The following is a 17,802-nucleotide window of genomic DNA, read 5'->3' on the forward strand; positions in this document are numbered from 1 at the left end:
TTTGTTATATAAACTATTGTAAAAGAGTTACAATTGTACATTAAAAAGTCATAGTGGGTAAATGACGATACCTACTGTGTGATACATGAATATCGCGATCTTTAGCTTCAAAGTCAATGGGAGCCTTACATCACGCATCCCTGTGCAATAGAAACATTCTTTAACATAAAATATACTAATACTCGACTGGAATTCAAGATATGCAATTATGTTATTAATAACGAATATTTCAAACCAGATGTCAAATATAATTGAGATAATACTGTACATTACAAGAAATGCATATTACATATCACTTCATTATGAAGTTCCGTAAGAATTATCCGTCGATTAATTTTCCTCGATAAAGATTTCGAGTAAAGCTTATAAAGGCAGAATCGAATTATACATATATTTCATAATAAACATCTCAACTGTATTTTTGCCGCAAGCAACGTAGGGAAATGGCTAAGGTGCGTTACAATGCCGCAAGCTTGTACCGTTCTGTTGAAATATCGAGGAATAACTTGTCGATAACTTTAATCAATCTTTGAACAATCTTATGCATTTACCACTCTTTTATCCTTTCGCTGATGTATGCTCGTATTTTTTTTTTCAGCGACGCTAACCGAAAACTAATCTGGAAAGTTATCGCTTGGCCAGGCGATATATATAGTAGCAAAGTTTTCACGATTGCATCCGATGTTACGAGTGGACGTAAAAAAGTGGCCCTGAGTGGCAAGTTACAAATGCAGCACCCCGTCTCTCGCGCTCGCAATTTCGCTATTAAGTTCACTGTTGCGAGTGCTCGAGCTTGTACACATCGTGATATGCGTTGCGTATCAGTGCATAAGGGAAACAACTCTCCAATAGATCCATCGTCAGGAATGGAGATTCTTGAACTATTTGATCGAGCAGAAGATACACGGACTCTCTGTTTCGGGTCGCCTCCTTGTCCGCTTCTTGGCCCAATCTTAACAAGCTCGACGAAGCCAAAGCGAGGAATTCCTTCATCCTGTCTTCTATGTCGTTCTGCCCGCAAATCGTAAACAACGCTCCGAATATATTGTTAATCGCGGTCGCCATGCAGTGTATGTTGTTGGAGTGGCCCTCGAGTGACGCTCTGTAAAAGGAGTTGTCGTTCCGAGCCAATTTCGGAATAGAAACCGCCACGAAGACCATTAGCAGGCAAACGAGCAGGTGTTCGTCCTCGTCGACTTCAGCCTTCTGATTTCGCAGCGCGGTCGTCAAAGTGGGATCGACCTTGCAGGTCAAGCCCGCGGCCGACGTCATCTCGGAGACGACGCGCATAGGATCGCCGGACGGCAGATGATGTCTGAAGTCCAATATAGAGCTCAGTAAGAATGGTATACGTTCCTCCAACACGTCGACCAGGGCTGACTGCGACAACTGTCGGAAGCTGAGAATCACACCTATTATAGTGACTCGCTGAAGAACGTTGTCCACGTGCTGTAGCTTCTTGAACTGCTCCTTCATCACTTCCGGCTTGTCGAAATTCGTCCTCAGAGAGATCAGCACATCCTTGTTGCCGGCCACCAGCTTCTTCAGCTGCTGCACCTGACTGGCGATATGCCACATCAAGTTCTCGTTCAACATCTTCATACCGTACGGTCCTATCAATTCCGCTAATGCCCGTAGCTCGTTAATGTCGGAGAACTCCTCGGCGTTAAAGGGTATGGCACCTTCAACCGACAAGCTGACGAACGCCCGTTGATTCGCCGAGTAACAAATGTTACCGGCGCTGACTCGCCTCAGTAGAACGTCCGAATACCATTGCGTGTAGAGCGCGGCTATAGTCTTGTCACCGTGACTGTCCAGCTCCTGGGTTTGCTGCAGCAGGGCGTTGTTAAAGACACGCGTGATATCTATGTGCACGTAATTCTCGATAGTCTGAAGAACGTTCATGTAAGATCTAACGCTGACGAAGAGCTCTGACGGTTTGGCTATCTCGCTGGTATCCGGATTGTACATGACCATTCCCACCAACGCTCTAGCGAATCGCGACTCCAGATGTTGATGCAGATACTCCCTCGGCGCGAAGGTGTACTCCCAGACATTAATGGTAGGGCAGTAATTAATGGCGTAACACAGCTCGGTGAGGGCCATGTGCAGCTTGTCCATCGTCGTTAATTCCTCCCGGGTCTTCCGATAGCTCTCTATACCGGGCTTGTGAATCTCGTACATGTTCTTCTTGTTCTTATCCTTCTTCTTGCGATTAACAACCTGTGAGATTAACAGAGCGCAGTGCTTCGGCAACAGTTTGTCGCTCATGTTACACTGTTCGTCGCAAATGGTCGTGATAATGTTCTTAGCTTCCTTGGCCATTTCATCCAGGAACATATTGACGACGGAAAGGCTCCTCTCGCGAATGTGATGACGTTCCTCCGGGCAGAGCTCGTGGGTGCAACTCTGAAAGTGACTGCATATGAGCGGGAAGGCGACGATATAACGGTTCTGAGCGGGAAATTCGAGACACATGTGAAACTGATCCTCGAATATCTTGCTGTAGAAGCAGAAGATGGATAAATCGGACGTCTCGACCAACATCTCGTCCAAATTGTCGACCATTTTCGTGTGGAAGATTACCGTATCCATGAAGGAAGCTAACTCTCTATTATCAGCCAGATTCATATTGCACTTCGCAATAGACATGTAGGCCTGCAGCCTAAACCAATCCAGTCGAAAGGCACGGAAATCAAACAATTCATTTTCCTCGACCTGCTTTACGGTCAGACTAGCTATAATTGAACACATATCACTAAGAATAGCCCCCTCGTCCTCCGGACAGACCGGCAAGTTTTGTATCATCTGATGTAAAGCGGGGGCGTCGAAGCCCGAAAGAAATTGGACGTAATACCTCTGAAGCACCTGAGAATATTTCTTTACTAGAGCTCGTAATTCCTCGCAGTGGAAGAGCAATTCAGGCAGCTGACGGTCCACCAAATCCTCGCTACCTCGTCCCTTGCTTTTACCTTGAATGGGAGGGTTGTCCCCGTGTCTCAGCAGCCACAGTACCTCGTCTCTCGCATGGGACAGCCCCATCAATACCAGCAGTGCTTTCGGTCCCAGAAGACCAGGCTGATCCGTCAAAATTAAACCTAACTCCTTCAGCGCGGTCCTCAAGAATTTCCTTCTCTCTCGATGCCTGTAGGCAGCTTTTTGTACCGCTTGATTGTAACATTCCTTCACCTCCGACACTCTTTTGCCGTATCCTTTCATACTCTCGAAGAACGTTTGAATATACTGATGTATGTAAATCACCTCGTCTCTGAACAACGCCAATACCCACCCGGATTCTAAAGCGGTGATCCACAGCTTGCTCGGTTGTTCCTGACTCAAGAATGTGTGACAGAGGGTAAATCCAAGAATCACCCATCTCTCGACTCTATCTAAACTCAACGTTTCGCAAGACATGGTGTCCGTCGCCGCTGCTTTCAGTATCTGACCGGGACTACCGACGAGACTCAACTTCTGATCGGCCCTCCACGTGTCGGCGGACAAGTTTCTACCGGGATAGACCGGCCACAGCGAGGTCAGGGCGTTTTTCAGCAATTTAGAATGCGGGACAAATTCTTCGGAGAGCTTTTTCAACGGAGCGTCGTAATCCATGATCATCTGACCTAAACGAGGAAAGCTAGGATCCGACTGACTGTGCACCATCTCGTGAGCGGCGTTAAAGAGCCCCAGCACCGCCTTGCGATCCTCGACCCGCGACAGGAGAATCATCAGGCTGACGTACGTGATTACGAGATCTAGATACCCTTTGGTTAAATCGAAATTAATCGTAATGTCCATATGAACGCCGCACGCGTCCATAGTGGTCAGGAGCTCGCACACGTTGTCCTTGAAATCCAGCAGGTCGACGAACGTGTAGTAGTACAACGACAGCGACTTGATGATCTCGTTGCGAATGTTCATAATGGTCTGCAGCCCCTTTATGTCGATATTGGGGAACTTCCTGACGATCGTCTTAATGGAGGATTCCAGCGCCTTGTCGGAGAGGAAGGCGGGCTTCGACTTGGCGTCGCCGCATGCCTTCTTGATATTGTAAATGCGGGTTAGCATACCTACACCTCGGTCGTTCAGGATGGTCAGCTTCTCGGCCAGCTTCTGCTGGCTCGGCACGATAGGTCGAGCCATGACCGCGTTCCTCGTTCTCGGCCCCCTCACGCGATTGGCATCACTCGTCGACTTGTTTTTACTAATTGTAAATTGACAGCGATTACTTGTCACTTGACCCCACCCCTGGAGGGGGGTAATTTATCCCACCGGATGCGCCGAGCGTTTCCTCTGCTCTCCTGCAAGGAAAAAAACGACGATTGCTTCACGCGCTCTCGCGACATCCCCGATACTATTGTTTCGCGATCCGTGTACTCACCTTGTCGCCGCGATTACATGTTGCACGCAAATATCACAATGCACGGCGATATGAGAGGCAACTCGCTCTCGGTCTCTCTCTCCCTCTTTCTCTCCGTAACTCCGTATACCTGTGCTGTGCTCCGAGCTTTGACTCCACTCCGCTCCGACACGGCGCGTACCGCCGTCAAGTTGCGCCGCTATCGGCGCTATCGGCGACGCAGTGCCGCCAACGTGACGAACGCGAACGACGACGGACGAGCCCTCTAGGAGCAGGTGCGTCGCGCGCCCGCGCTTGCAGTAGATTTGAAATTGCGGCACTGTGCGGACCTGTGCGGACGCCATCCTGAAGATCCCTCATCTCGACGGCTCGCGTTCGCAAGGATACACGGAGTACGGACCACACGGTCGAGTGCATCGCTAGCGCGTGTACGTACTTGTCGCGAGACTCTACTGTATATGTGTCTGTGTATGTGTGCTAGTGTGACACTGTGATAAGTGCAATTTCGGATAACGGATCGGCGACGGAGCGATCGTGGACGGATCTCTGGATCGTGAACGAGGTGGAAGGTGGAGGCGGGCACGGACGCGGACGCCGCGGCGAGTTTCGGGATCCCCTTCGCCAGGTATTTGTAAAACAGATTCATAAGTGCGTATTGATGATGACTGAGCAAACGGAAACGACCGAAATATATCATACATATAATTGTCCGTCACGATCCAACATTACGAAAATTATTTGCAACCGAGTTGCGAATGACGTAGGTACTCCGAGATGCGAACAAGGCACCTCCGATGTTCGATCTCGTTGGTCGTTTCGGAGTAACGTGTTTTGACGACAAACGCCGCGCATGTGACATTCGCGCGGGGGCGATGGCAATTTCGCGGCGCGAAAATACACGTAGCAAATTGGAGTTGTCGCGAAATGGAATCTGCATATGCCATTTTTCGTGGCGGCAAAGCCACGGAAATTTGAAAGTTGTTCGCTTTGTCGCTGGTGCCATCTGTGAACGCGATCCTGCACTTCGTTTACGTGTTTTACCACTATAGGCAATTTATCGACCGACAAAATGTGTTTTTGACTTTTTTATTCAACCCAACTGGCAATCCTTATTAATTATAATTGGCACGACGTTTCGACCATAGATCTTTCTCAATCGATTCATCCTTTGACGTTAAAATAAGCACTTTTTAAAAAATTAATTAGGATGGCCAGTTGGGTCGAATAAAAAAATCTTTATTGTTAATTACTTATTAAGTAAAAGTTTCTGATTTGATGTTTTTAAATATTTATGAAATAGATAGGCATTCTTGAATTCATACTCAAGTAATATGTGTGAAATTATTTAAAATGAAATTATTTGAATAGAGATTATATAAGAGAAAGAAAACATTTATGGACATATTTTACATACAATTACATATAATAATTTTTTAAATTAAAATAGAAAGACGCGATTTAAAAATGAAAGAAGTATATATTATTAATAACATTTATTTATACAACATATATACACAACCATTGAACAACGAATATATTGAAAACTCTATAATATAAAAGAAATGAAAAATAAAATTTAATATCACATATCGCACTCCTAGAACAATGTTGTCAACTCAAAAATTCACAATTTTCAAGACAGAGAAAATACAAATTTAATTGAACTTTTTTTAATTACAATTACGATATTTTGTTACAATGAAACTTATACTTTTTCTTGAAGAGACCTGTTGTAATTCACTTGTCAATTCACTTGTGACACTATTTATCTAGCGACCGCAACATAATCGGTTTAAAAGAACAACGATAGCTTGCCTTGTGCTGCGGATTTCGCATATAGACACTATTATTATAGCACATATGTAACATTTTAGACATCCTTTTTATAGGCTTAATTCAAAATCAAAATCAAAATTGTGACACTATTTTTCTAGGGGTGCGATATGTTAAAGCTGAACTTATAAGATTTTATACATAAAGCGAATTCACGCAATAAAAAACAGGAAGTTCTTTTTAAGAATGACACTATATATTTGCATAAATATAAATAACTTAAAGCGATCGCAGAAAGATTATATTATCAGCAAAGGAATTTATATAAAACTCCCATTCATGTAAATCTATAACAAGTGCGAGAGAGAGGAAGGCATATAGCAACGCGTTACAGCACAGTTTCGCGAAATCTAAAGTTAAAGATCGCTTCCTTGCGCTCGCGGAATGATTGATAATCCCGAATAGCGCACATAACTTAGTATTTACAGATAGATAATATATCATTCTCGTACGCGGTATATAGAGAATACTTTGCGGAATAGTATCGGCGTGCGAGTAACCCAGAACTGATATCCGTCATACGTCAGGGAAAACGGCGCGTGGCGCCGGGCAAAAAGTTCTCCATTATCTAGATGTATGATAATGGATATAATCTTTCGGGTATCTTTATCTCTTATGAGCGTTATTCGTTTATGAGCGCTTTTGGGTGCCGTTCAATTCTCCGTCCCGTTCCTTTCTTGCCGCCTCGACGGCGTACAGACGAGATCCCTCCCCCTCGTTGGCTTGGTTTTACTACTTTCCCATTTTTCATTAGCACAATCAAACTGGCCGTACGCGGAGAAACAATGGCTTCTTGCCGGTCTTCGGCGTGGGCGTTTCTCCGCGGTGGAAAAAAGCGTATAGATTATCGACCGATAGAGAGGGGCTCGGCCGTTGTGTTTGCCCTCTCGTTCGCTTTTCTCGGACGCAAACCGAGAGAGAGAGAGAGAGAGAGAGGGGGGGAGGGGGGAGAGAGAGAGAGTGAGAAACGGAGAACGGTTCTCCTGGCTGATCTCTCTCTCGGATCGCAACGAATCGCGAATCGCTTCTGTTGACTGCGAATTCGTAATTGTTTCCTGGTCGGGAAAGGAGGCCAGGTGAAATGACTAACGACCAATTTCCTTCGGCAGGCGAGTCATTCCCCGGTTATGATCGATCCGATTATCGCTCGGCGTGCACGTCCTCGCGATTTCGAGCCACGTACATCACGGCTCCCTCGTTCGTCTTTTGCAAATCGCCGTTCGACGACAAATCCCCGCGCGCGTTCTTGAAAAAAAAAAAATGTCCGCGCATATCGCAGGATTTTACGGGGCTTTACCCGATAAATCGGAATCAACTCGAAGATTTAGTAAGGATTAAAACGTAGTTATGCGGTTTAATTCCTTGAGTAATGTCCTATTGAACAACGCTTCTTCGATTTAGAATCGTGCATGAAAAATGAAGTAAGAACCGTACATTTTATTTCTGTCTCTTATATTTATTAATTATTGAATATTGTATTGTTCTCTTTTAATCTCTGAGAACCATAATATTGGCTGTGATATTCATCTCGCGCAAGAGATTAAGAGTTAAACAAACTCTCGAGTTTTGTATGTTACAGTGAGATTCTGACGTTATCCACAGCACGGCGAGAATAAATTGGCTAGAGGAATATCGCGAATATGAAAAAGTTAATACGATATTACACCACAATACAGCAAGAGTTAATGATATTACGCTAAAATACGTCCGTCTATATAGATTTAAACACGTAACCACGAAGATGTCCAACGGTGGCGTTTCCCAACGACGTATCTGGGGTAAAGGGGAGGCAATTGGGGCGGCTTTAATTATCTCGCGGGCTTCCTAACGTGCAATTAATTCCGAATGCGGTTTAGTTTAGCGAACGAAGAGCAAACAATGTATTACGCCCTAGGCCGTCTAAACGTAGACGGTTACCACGGAATCGAGGCTGGAGGGGTCGGTTAAGAGGCAATAGGGATAGCGTTAGGCCACTTTACGCAAATAGCATGGATCCTGCAGATAGTGCATGCTTCCTGTAACGCGCTACCGCCATACGTACACCCCCCCCCTCCGTTTACTCGTCTTTCCGCCGTCCCTCGCACCCTTTTCACGGTTTTCCACTCCCTCTCGTACACCCTATCGCGACCGCGAACGCGAGGTTAATGTTCTGTGAACTTGTGATTGTCTTTAATGCGAACCCGCGGTTTTCGCGGAGGCACGTTCTTCGGCTCTCGCTTTTGCGACTTCCTTTGAACGCGCGGTTCGCATCATCTTCGCGTAGCAGCACGCAATGTTGATCTGTTTCAGCTTTAGTCAGCGACGTACTTAATTAGATAGAATCTGTTAAAGATTGAAAGAAAAAACAATTCGGTTTTTTTCCGAATAACTTATCAATTAAGAAAAGCATTGTAACGCGTGCGTTTCAATGTTTTTCTCAAGTGTCGAGTTTTTACAGCAATTTCGGCAGTTTGCCGCGATTATCGAAATTTATTTGAGCTACAGAGAGATCGGAGAGATTTCTTCACGAGATTTTGTAGACGGGTCGAAAATTCAATTCGCCGCTCGTGAGAGTGAATTTTTTTTTCCGAAACGAGGCCAAGCGTCGGAAGGTAGCTCGTAGCAGGAGGGAATCGAACGTAATTAACTCTGCTAGTGTATTACGAATCAATACGCGTATATTGGACATGTACTATTGGCGTATGTGTATTTGTATATTGCATGCTATTATGTATCATCCGCAAGCGACGTGTGTATGTAATAGATGTATATAATATGTTGACAATCAAGATTGAAAGCGTGGCGAAGCTCAATTAATGTTCAAGCGATAATTGGGAGTATCGAAATATTTTTCTCCCAATTATTAATTGCGATATTAATAATCAAGGAAAACTTGTATCCAGAGTTTGTAAAATAGCGAGAGTAAAATGTTATTACGAAGAAATTGTGATAAAATTACGGAGGGTCTGTTAAATTAAATAATTTTTTCTTACAATTGCAATATATATATGTGTGTATATATATATATATATATATACACACATATATATGTATATATATATATATATATTAGTGATTGGGAAATATATATTTTGAGAGACTGAAATTAACAACAAATTATCTCATGGTTTTTATATGTAGAACTTGTTATGATCGATATTCTCAGCAATTATAAAGATGTTTTAGTCACCATTTTTCAAGTTGTGGTTGATCCTTTTATCAAATAAAAAACGCTTAGATATTAAACAGAATTTGAGTTTTATGGATCAACTGAAAATTTGCAAAATAAAAGAAGATTTGACAAATCCGATAAAGAAAAATAGAAACATGTAACGAAAATCGGTAGACACGAGGTAGTAGCTAGACTCAAAATGCAGAAATGCAAAGGAAGACGGGCAAAACGTGGTAGTGTAAATTCAAAAAGAAAGTAGAAAGAAAACATATCTACTAGACTCAGCAGAGAGAGAAAGAGAGAAAGAAAGGGGTGAAAAGGATGAAGAGAGAGAGGGGGAGAGAGAGAGGGAGAGAGAGACAGGGAGAGGAGTAGTTCGCGCGAAGCGAATGACTGTGATTCGTCCAATTATCGGTTGGCACCAAAAGTGCTGGGTCTGGCTCGCCTGCCAAATGGGAAATAGCCGGCGAACTGCAGAGGCAAGCTATAGCTGTAGTTATGGACCTACGGACTCTGCGCGCGGACTGTATGGATCCCCTTCCCCTATCTCTCCTCCTCCATCCGATCTCTCTCTCTCTCTCTCTCTCTCCCGGCATGATGTGGACCTGCACGGTACGGAGGCTGCCGGACGATGTAAACGGCAATCGCCGAAAGATAATTTCGCCCCCCCCCCCCCGTAGGATTCGACGATTTTCTGCCGGGATGACTTGGTGAGAGCGCTCGGGCGCGCGCTCGCAAACGGAAACCCGAAGGAATTGTAAAAATCCAATCGGAATTAGGACGTCGCACGGCGAACTATCGGTTTCTCAAATTGCGTTTGAATATTCGTGTAACGCGGCAGGACGGCGGTTACTAAAAAATCGGGAAGCCGTATCGATAATCGATACATGAGGCTAATCAATTCTGGCTGACTCGATATTGCCCCTACTCTACGCGAAGCAACGTGAATAGACGATAAGAGATCGCTGGTTCGGTCATGTCATCGGTAAGAAAATCAGCTTCGCGGAATGTGCGCGATATCAAAATAGAACAAGTTAATATTTTATGTGACTGAACACTCTCCGAGTAAAAATTTGAATAGTGGATCTGACAGTTCCGTCGAGTGAGGGAAAGGTAATCGAGGTTTTAATTTCGGACTTAATTATTCATAAATTAAACCGCATACACCGAAACTCCGTTTTACACCTATTTGAAATACATAATTTGCGAAAGCGGGCGCTTTAAATTTTAAATATTGTCAAGCTAAAACCGGCCGTTTTACCATTTTAATTCTGTATTCATAACACAACGTCATATAACGTGTGTCGTATCGACCTCGTCGCGTTAATATTCAACGGGTGTCGTAGAAAATACCGCCATGGGTAGAAACAGCGGTCATCGACATAGTGTATTCCTCGCGAAAAAATCGCGAGTCGTCGGATTTTCCTGGTCAATCGCCCGTCGTTCCTTCTTTCCGTTGCGCGTTCACGCTCGGCTTAACGCGCCCCGAGACTGGTAAATGACGTCATTAACGAGGGCTAAAGTGCTGACGCGTCGAGACTAACCCCAACCTTTGACCCACACAGTTTACCCCCGTCCAGTTTCTCTCCACCCTTGGCGAGATCGATGCGTCGATTTCCGATGCCCCGTACCGCCGCCGTAAAGTTGGATAGAACCTTGCCGAAGCATTCTACGCGGCGAACGGGTCAAAGGGACCTCGATCGCATAATATATCTCCATCCCTGGGATAAGTACGCGTTTTATCAACCTCACATATCTCACTCTCTTCATACCCTATACAAAAACAGTTAATATATCGGGAATGGCGCGCGGCCGCCGTTGTGCCTGACATTAACGCGCCCGAATATATCGAGGGGGAAAGGGAGAGAGGACGGGGGAAAAAAAATTGCGTCGAGCGGAAAGTATTTACGAGCTTATGCTAATATTGAGATATCTGGCGTAGCAATATCGGGGAATATATCTCGGGCGTATATCACGATATCACGCCGCCGCGCCGTCGCTCTTCTTTATGCTAATCCATCAATTTAACCCGATAGATATATTGCAGTTTCATTTCTGGGACATTGCGGATTATTATGATTCGCTCGTCGTATATCATGAGTGTCGCGTTTTTTTTTTTAATTTATTGATTCGTGACTTATTTCGAGCCTCAACGTTGCGATCATATTCCTTTTGGTGACATTCGCTGCATTCGTTATCGATACATTTACGTTTTTCGCTTAGTGTAAGGGTGCTCGTAAGCACGACTTTTCGTAAGTAAGCCCAGCCTCGAGTGCGTACATATAATTACGTATTCCGTTACACACGTGCGCGCAACAGGATGAGTTCGTTAGAATTTCATACGCTTCGAAAGATTCTCCGGGATTATGCGCGAATTCGATGTTCGCGCAGCGAAGATGTGTTGGTGCCGCCGCCGGATCCCGGCAGCAGAGAGGGTGCGCGCGGTAGGAAATTACGCTCTGAATTATAAATACCGACGAGAGAAAGAGAGAGAGAGAGAGAGAGAGAGAGAGAGAGAGAGAGAGAGAGAGAGAGAGGAGAGGCGGATTAAGGGAAACGGATTATATGGTCGCTACGTAGTCGCGATTCCTTACCTCGCGCGATCTTTCATTTTGTTGCCGCATGGCTGAACGGATTCTGATTCGTCGGGGTCGGGAACAGAAAGTGGTTCACGTGTACGGGCTGACTTGAACTCGTGCACGCGCGTGACTCTTTAATGGCTCTTTAATAGATCTTTAAACGCGCGCACAATGGGTGCTTTCATTTCCAAAAGACAAGACATTCCTCTCTGCGGAACGAGAGAGATAGAGAAAGAGAAAGAGACTCGCGACTCCGTATAATTTAACGGGCCCGATATGATCCGCGCGCAGCGTGAAACGTTCGCCGGTTCTGTACAGATACTGGGAATGGTAATTGGTGAGGTAGGTATGCAGATACGCGCCACATGTATTCTGGCTGCGACGGCGTACGCGGGGATGGTAACGGGCGGGTGAGTCGCACTAATATACTCACACGTGTTAGCGATCGTGTCCCCAGGATTTGATTATCCGTGTTGCCTGGAGAATTATCGAGCCCGCTGCTGTGGATTCCGCCGCGGCATTTGCAAGCGGAAGTGCGCGCGCTACGATTCAGAAACATTGCCTGTGTGTTGTCGGGTCGGCAGGATATGCCATGTGTGATTGCTTCCCACAGTTGCCAAGTTATATGCGCGTTGACTGTAAAAGGAGCACACCAGCTGGTATGACGGGCCGGTTGCGATGGCCGACCGTGATTGTCGAGTCGTTATGCGTTGTGCCCCGTTGTAGTCAATATCTGGGAGGAACGTTCGATATTGCCTCGCGACAATAGATGACAAAGTACATCGCGATAACTTTGAATTATCATATTCGTTTGTGCGTCCGGTCTTATCATCGATGAAATGTAGTATATAAATAGTATATGAAATATAGTTTCTCATATACTATGCTCGATATACTTACTTTTTTATTACACGAGTGATATAAAGATGTAATTATTATTTTAAATTGTGTTTAAATCGCAAAAATGGTAAATCTTGCGCGGAATATATTTCTTTTTTTTATAACAAATTAAAAATGTTTTGAACATATATTTTGATTGACACAATTCTTATGATGTTTTGCTTAAAAAGACCTTAAAAATCGGTATAGAAGTTTAATTAAAGTAAAATATATAGATTACGATAAAATATATGTAGATTGTAGATTAATTTTTTAATTGCGTTGAAATATATTATGGTACAGTAATAAATCTGACAGGTAATTATCACGTCGCATATAGGAACGCGGACGAAAGTGGATTAATGTCCAGCTATGATTCGTTAGATCGTTGAAACGCGGAATTGGCAGATAAAAGGGGAAACCGTTCGCAAAATTTGTGCGCCCGTAAACAGCGTGAATTCGCGGCGGTTTTCTTAACCGGTCACAGACAAGTAGTTGGAGTGAAACGTCGTCGATCATAGCGGCGCCGTCTCCGGCATTAAAGTCCGCTGGCCACATTGGGAGCCGTATTCGCTTTTACGAATGGCGCTCGTGATCGCCGCGCGACCTGTCTCGCCAGTAAAAATACTTTTAAGGAAATGAAATTGATATAAAAGACGGATTGTAATGGGGACACTATAAAACACCATCCCTTCTACCTCGTCTATGTACGATGCAACGCGGGCTTCTCCGGCGGCCCGGGGTTGCTAGGCGGGATATCGCTTGTTGCCGTGCCGGACGTGTTCACGATATCACTCTCATAAATGTACATGCATGGAACTTTGTACCCGCGAGTAGATTGCGATCTAATACAAAACTTTTCTCGTTAATCTTAAAGGGCAAGTTAATTTTCCGCCTATAAAGCTCATGCGCGTTTTCGTTGATGAGAACATTAATATTTATTCATATTCGAGCATATAAAAAAATATATATGTTAAGTTTTAGGAAGCTTTCCCAAATTTTAATTAAAAAAGAAGCGTTACAAGTTTACATCCATTGTGTTAGTCTGTACAGTCTGTTATGATTAAAAATCCTATATTTATATTCGGTTTTATATATTCGTAGTTTGTTATACGAATTTTACAATTTACAATCACTTTATTAAAATTACTTGGAAAACATATTTCAATAGTCGAGGAAATTATTTTCTAAATTTCCGGTGTATTTATAAATTAAAAACTATATATGCGACATATCTTATTATTCGATCACAAACGGAGTTGTGTCGTTTGCAGAAAAAAGTTTGTGGAGATGAAAGGTTTAGAGGAATCGCGTAGGTGAGGAAGCCTGTACGGTAACTGTGCGGTCGATTGAAAATTCTCTAAGCTGTCTTTACGTTATTCGCAGTATCGCCCAGGACGGAAAAATATGCTCGATGTACGCCTGTGTGCGGCCGTTCGTTGCGTACGGCACGTGGACCACGGCTGTGCTCGGTGGATGTGTGAGCGTCGGTCACGTATTTATGAGCTTTTTCTACGCCGTCTGACTTTAAATTAAGTCTTGCATTTCGAGACGCTCCGGGTTAATTCTATGACGCATGAATACTTCAACGGTGCGTCCTCGTTGGAGGCAGGCTGGCGGAGGTTTAGTTGCGGTCCTCCTCGCCGACTATGACCGTGGGTAGAATAACGAAAAAAGAGAGAAGAGAGAGAGAGAGAGAGAGAGAGAGAGAGGTCGATTCACATTTGAATGAGGGCGTGGTATCTTTATGGAATTAGCCACTTTGCAGCCGAGAAATTAATATCCTTTCAATAATAGTATCATCTCAATCTCAGGACGATTCTCTTTCTTTGATTCTCTATTCAAAATTGATAGGGAATCAAAAGTCTTTTAAGGCTCCTGTTCCCTCACTATTACAGTCGTCTCAGATTGATGATGTCAGAAGCGAGAAAATTCTTGCAAAACACGTATATAAAAGTAAAAATGTTTTTTTTAATTAAATAGTGTTTGTAATCGCTTTTTAAAATATACCGAAAACTCTTCTTTTGTTAATTTAACTAATCAATAAATAACTCATATCGAATTGAATTGTAATCAAGGACGAAACTATTTGACAGCTGCAACTATTTAATTGAAATAAATAATTGCTTTTATATATAAAATTATAAATACAATAGGAGTTTTCGGTATATTTTAACACTACAATTATTTTAAATATAAAAACACTGCATTAAAACGAAAAATGGCGTTGTACGTTGCAAGAATAATTTAGTCTTTTAACGTCATTTTTCACGCCTTATAGTTCACAATTTTGTTAAAAGACACGTTAGCAGGAGTCTTAATATAGTTTAATTTAATTTCGGAATTGTAGATGATATCCGAAAGTCATGCAGAAGTAGCGCAATATTCATATCGTCGCAAATAAACGTGCGAAGAATGACTAAGATTTAATTAATACAATATGTGTATAACGATTAGTTTCACTTTGTCGCTTGGTTGCATCTATCACGCGAATAGATTTCCTCGAATTACCGCATGCGACATGCAACGGCAATGATATCATAATGTCGATATATATTCGCAATGACATGTGAAAAGACATATCTTGGTTTCCAGATATACATTCAGCGATATCCTTGCTGATACAATCCTACGCGGAGAGAATAAGCCATCGGCGTTAGCGACCATGTAATTATTTCGGCCGAGTACTTGGAATAATTAATGTAATTTCTACCGCGCTACCGTGAGCGGTACTTAATGCAATTATAATCATCAATTAATCATTACCCTACTAATGCTCGATCAATAACTATGGCGGGGCTCCGCGTCCGCAGCCGCGCGTGGTCGCGTTCACGCAAAATTAATCTCCGAAGAGTGCTATCGTTGCAATCGGCGTGATATTACATACGCCATAAAGCGTCAGCGATTCGTTATAAATCACCATCTAATGAAAACTCGCGTTAAATACTCCCATGATCATCACGTTAAATATTAATTGACGTGGCAAACAATGAGCCGCGCGCGTGCAAATCGTCCGATGACAACTTCGACGATTTCAATTCACGTCTCTATACATGAGGCCACTATTACCGTGGGATCGCATGGATTTCCTTAGTAGTTTCTTTTCGCGAGAGCGGGTAAAATCATCGCGCGGTCTTCGTGAACACGGAATCCAGCAGATTTCGTTGGCGCGGGGAAGCGGTGGTCCAAGGCGCGCGATTCACGTAGGAGGGTTGCGGCACCGGTGGTTCTGCGAATGATGTATTGGAAGTAACTGCAGCCAATAAAAATCAAGCCCTTTCTCTGGCCCGCGTGATTTGTGGCCGATAAATCAAAGGAGTCGCACTTCTTACGCGCGCCGTTCAGGCGGAAACACACGGAAGCGCATTCGGTGTGCGCGTTCGCGTTCTTATCCTTAATTCGAGCGCAAAGTGCGCGCGAAACTTGCTATTTTTAGTATTAGCTCGGCTTGTGCATTCTTCTTTTAGATTTCTTCCTTTTTTAAGACTTTATAAGAAACTTACGGTTTTCAGGTATATTATATGTGTATCTATTACATTACATTCGTTAGTTACATTATACAATGAAAATGAGGTTTGACGACCTCTTTATTAATATAATTATTGATGAATAATTGATATTGTCGATGTCACATGGAATCGATAGACTGTCTTTATTGTTAAAGTTCTGCAGAAATCAAGTCCGTACGAGGTATAGATGGAAGAGAAATGTATTAGCATCGATTGACATTAATTAGATTAATTAGTTCAGATATATAATTCGTAATATTCGGAAGGAGAATTATATCAAAATTCGACACTGATAGAATAGAGTTTCGCTCGTGGCTGTTACGCGACTGATACGAAGAATCATATTCGCTCCACAATCGAAGTGTCTCGCTGCGCTGCAACGACGTCGTCGCGGGTCCGTCTGGCAGCGCGCGGCACGATGAATCATTTGATTACCGGAAAACTTATGATTTCTACTTTCAGCGGAAGGCAATTTACAAGATTGGTGGCCCGGCGCTATAATGCGATAGCGTCAGTGCCGCTTCGGGGAAAGCGACGGCCGGTATATGGCTGAAAGCTTCGTAGGCGGGCGTAGAGAACGAGAGAAAGTGCAGCGCGGGGTGAGGCTGACGAGGAGAATGAGAGAACGGACGAGATGGGGCCGCGCGGGGTGCCTCGCTGTTTGTGTTTTTAATTTTCCCGGGCCGTTTTGTATGCAGATATCTAGCGTAATTTATCCGAGAGCGGAGGCAAGTAGGAAGGGGGAGGGACAGAGAGGAACGGCATGACGGAGGAGGGTACGTGTGGCGAGTAGCCAGCCTCGGCCGTGTACTGGCCGCCTGTGTCGACGAGCTTTTCGCCACTACCACCGTAGTTGAAAACTTGATGGAATCTTCCGCTGCCATGTCGCCGCGATACAGGCGCAAAACGTTTTCGGCAGTTCACCACGAAAATGATCGATGGCAAAAATTTGCGGCACGGACAACAAGCAATCCCGCTCTCCACCCTTCTTTTAATCAGTATTTTCATTATCTTCGCGACAGTTATTAAAGTTGTTTATTTTTGCGAAATGGTTGTTAAATAAAAGGATAATTCTGTCGATATCTTTTTAAATCTTCTTTGCTGAACGCCATTACATTTTTTAAAAATCTAGAAAAATTTGCTATATCTGGAACATGTGTCACTTTACTGTCATTGGAGTTTCTTAACATAATGTGATAATTTAATATCTCTCGCGCGAGATGTGTATCATTATTATTTTCAGTATTATTTTCGTTTGCCGAAAGAAAGAAATATTGGCAAGTGAGACAGGTTTATATGCGCCGTGCAAATTAGCGGGTAGAAAAACGGCGTCAGAAATAATAAAATAAGTCAGTGGAAGTCAGAAATTTTGGGTAGATTCATTAACGATTGTTCGATTAGCAGCGCCGAGATAAATGGCTGGCTTTCTTGTTAAATCGATGCTCATTATTCTTCCTCTCTTTCTTTGCACAGCTTCTTTTAATCAGCACTTAA

At 43.6% G+C, this 17,802-nt stretch overlaps 2 protein-coding genes across 2 annotated transcripts in view; one reads left to right on the top strand and one right to left on the bottom strand.

The window, feature by feature from the left end:
* Positions 1–8: 8 nt before the first annotated feature.
* Hem (Nck associated protein 1 Hem) lies at positions 9–4,535 on the bottom strand. Its single transcript, XM_071779522.1, has 2 exons — positions 4,379–4,535; positions 9–4,298 (listed from the first exon to the last, which is right to left on the bottom strand). The coding sequence occupies exon 2, from the start codon at positions 4,138–4,140 to the stop codon at positions 772–774; it is 3,369 nt and encodes a 1,122-aa protein (XP_071635623.1). The 5' UTR covers positions 4,141–4,298; positions 4,379–4,535; the 3' UTR covers positions 9–771.
* A 136-nt stretch (positions 4,536–4,671) lies between these two features.
* Positions 4,672–17,802, top strand: part of Bru3 (bruno 3) — a 620,785-nt gene continuing 607,654 nt past the window's right edge. The window contains exon 1 of the mRNA XM_071779537.1: positions 4,672–4,982. The gene's annotated coding sequence lies outside the window, so the exon portion shown is untranslated. The remainder of the gene's footprint in view (positions 4,983–17,802) is intronic.

The sequence above is a fragment of the Temnothorax longispinosus genome, chromosome 5 (genome assembly GCF_030848805.1).
Source record: "Temnothorax longispinosus isolate EJ_2023e chromosome 5, Tlon_JGU_v1, whole genome shotgun sequence".
Classification (NCBI taxonomy): Eukaryota; Metazoa; Arthropoda; class Insecta; order Hymenoptera; family Formicidae; genus Temnothorax; species Temnothorax longispinosus.

Coding starts and splice junctions, on each gene's coding strand:
- Hem (XM_071779522.1), bottom strand. CDS start 4,140: ATGGCTCGACCTATCGTGCCGAGCCAGCAGAAGCTGGCCGAGAAGCTG.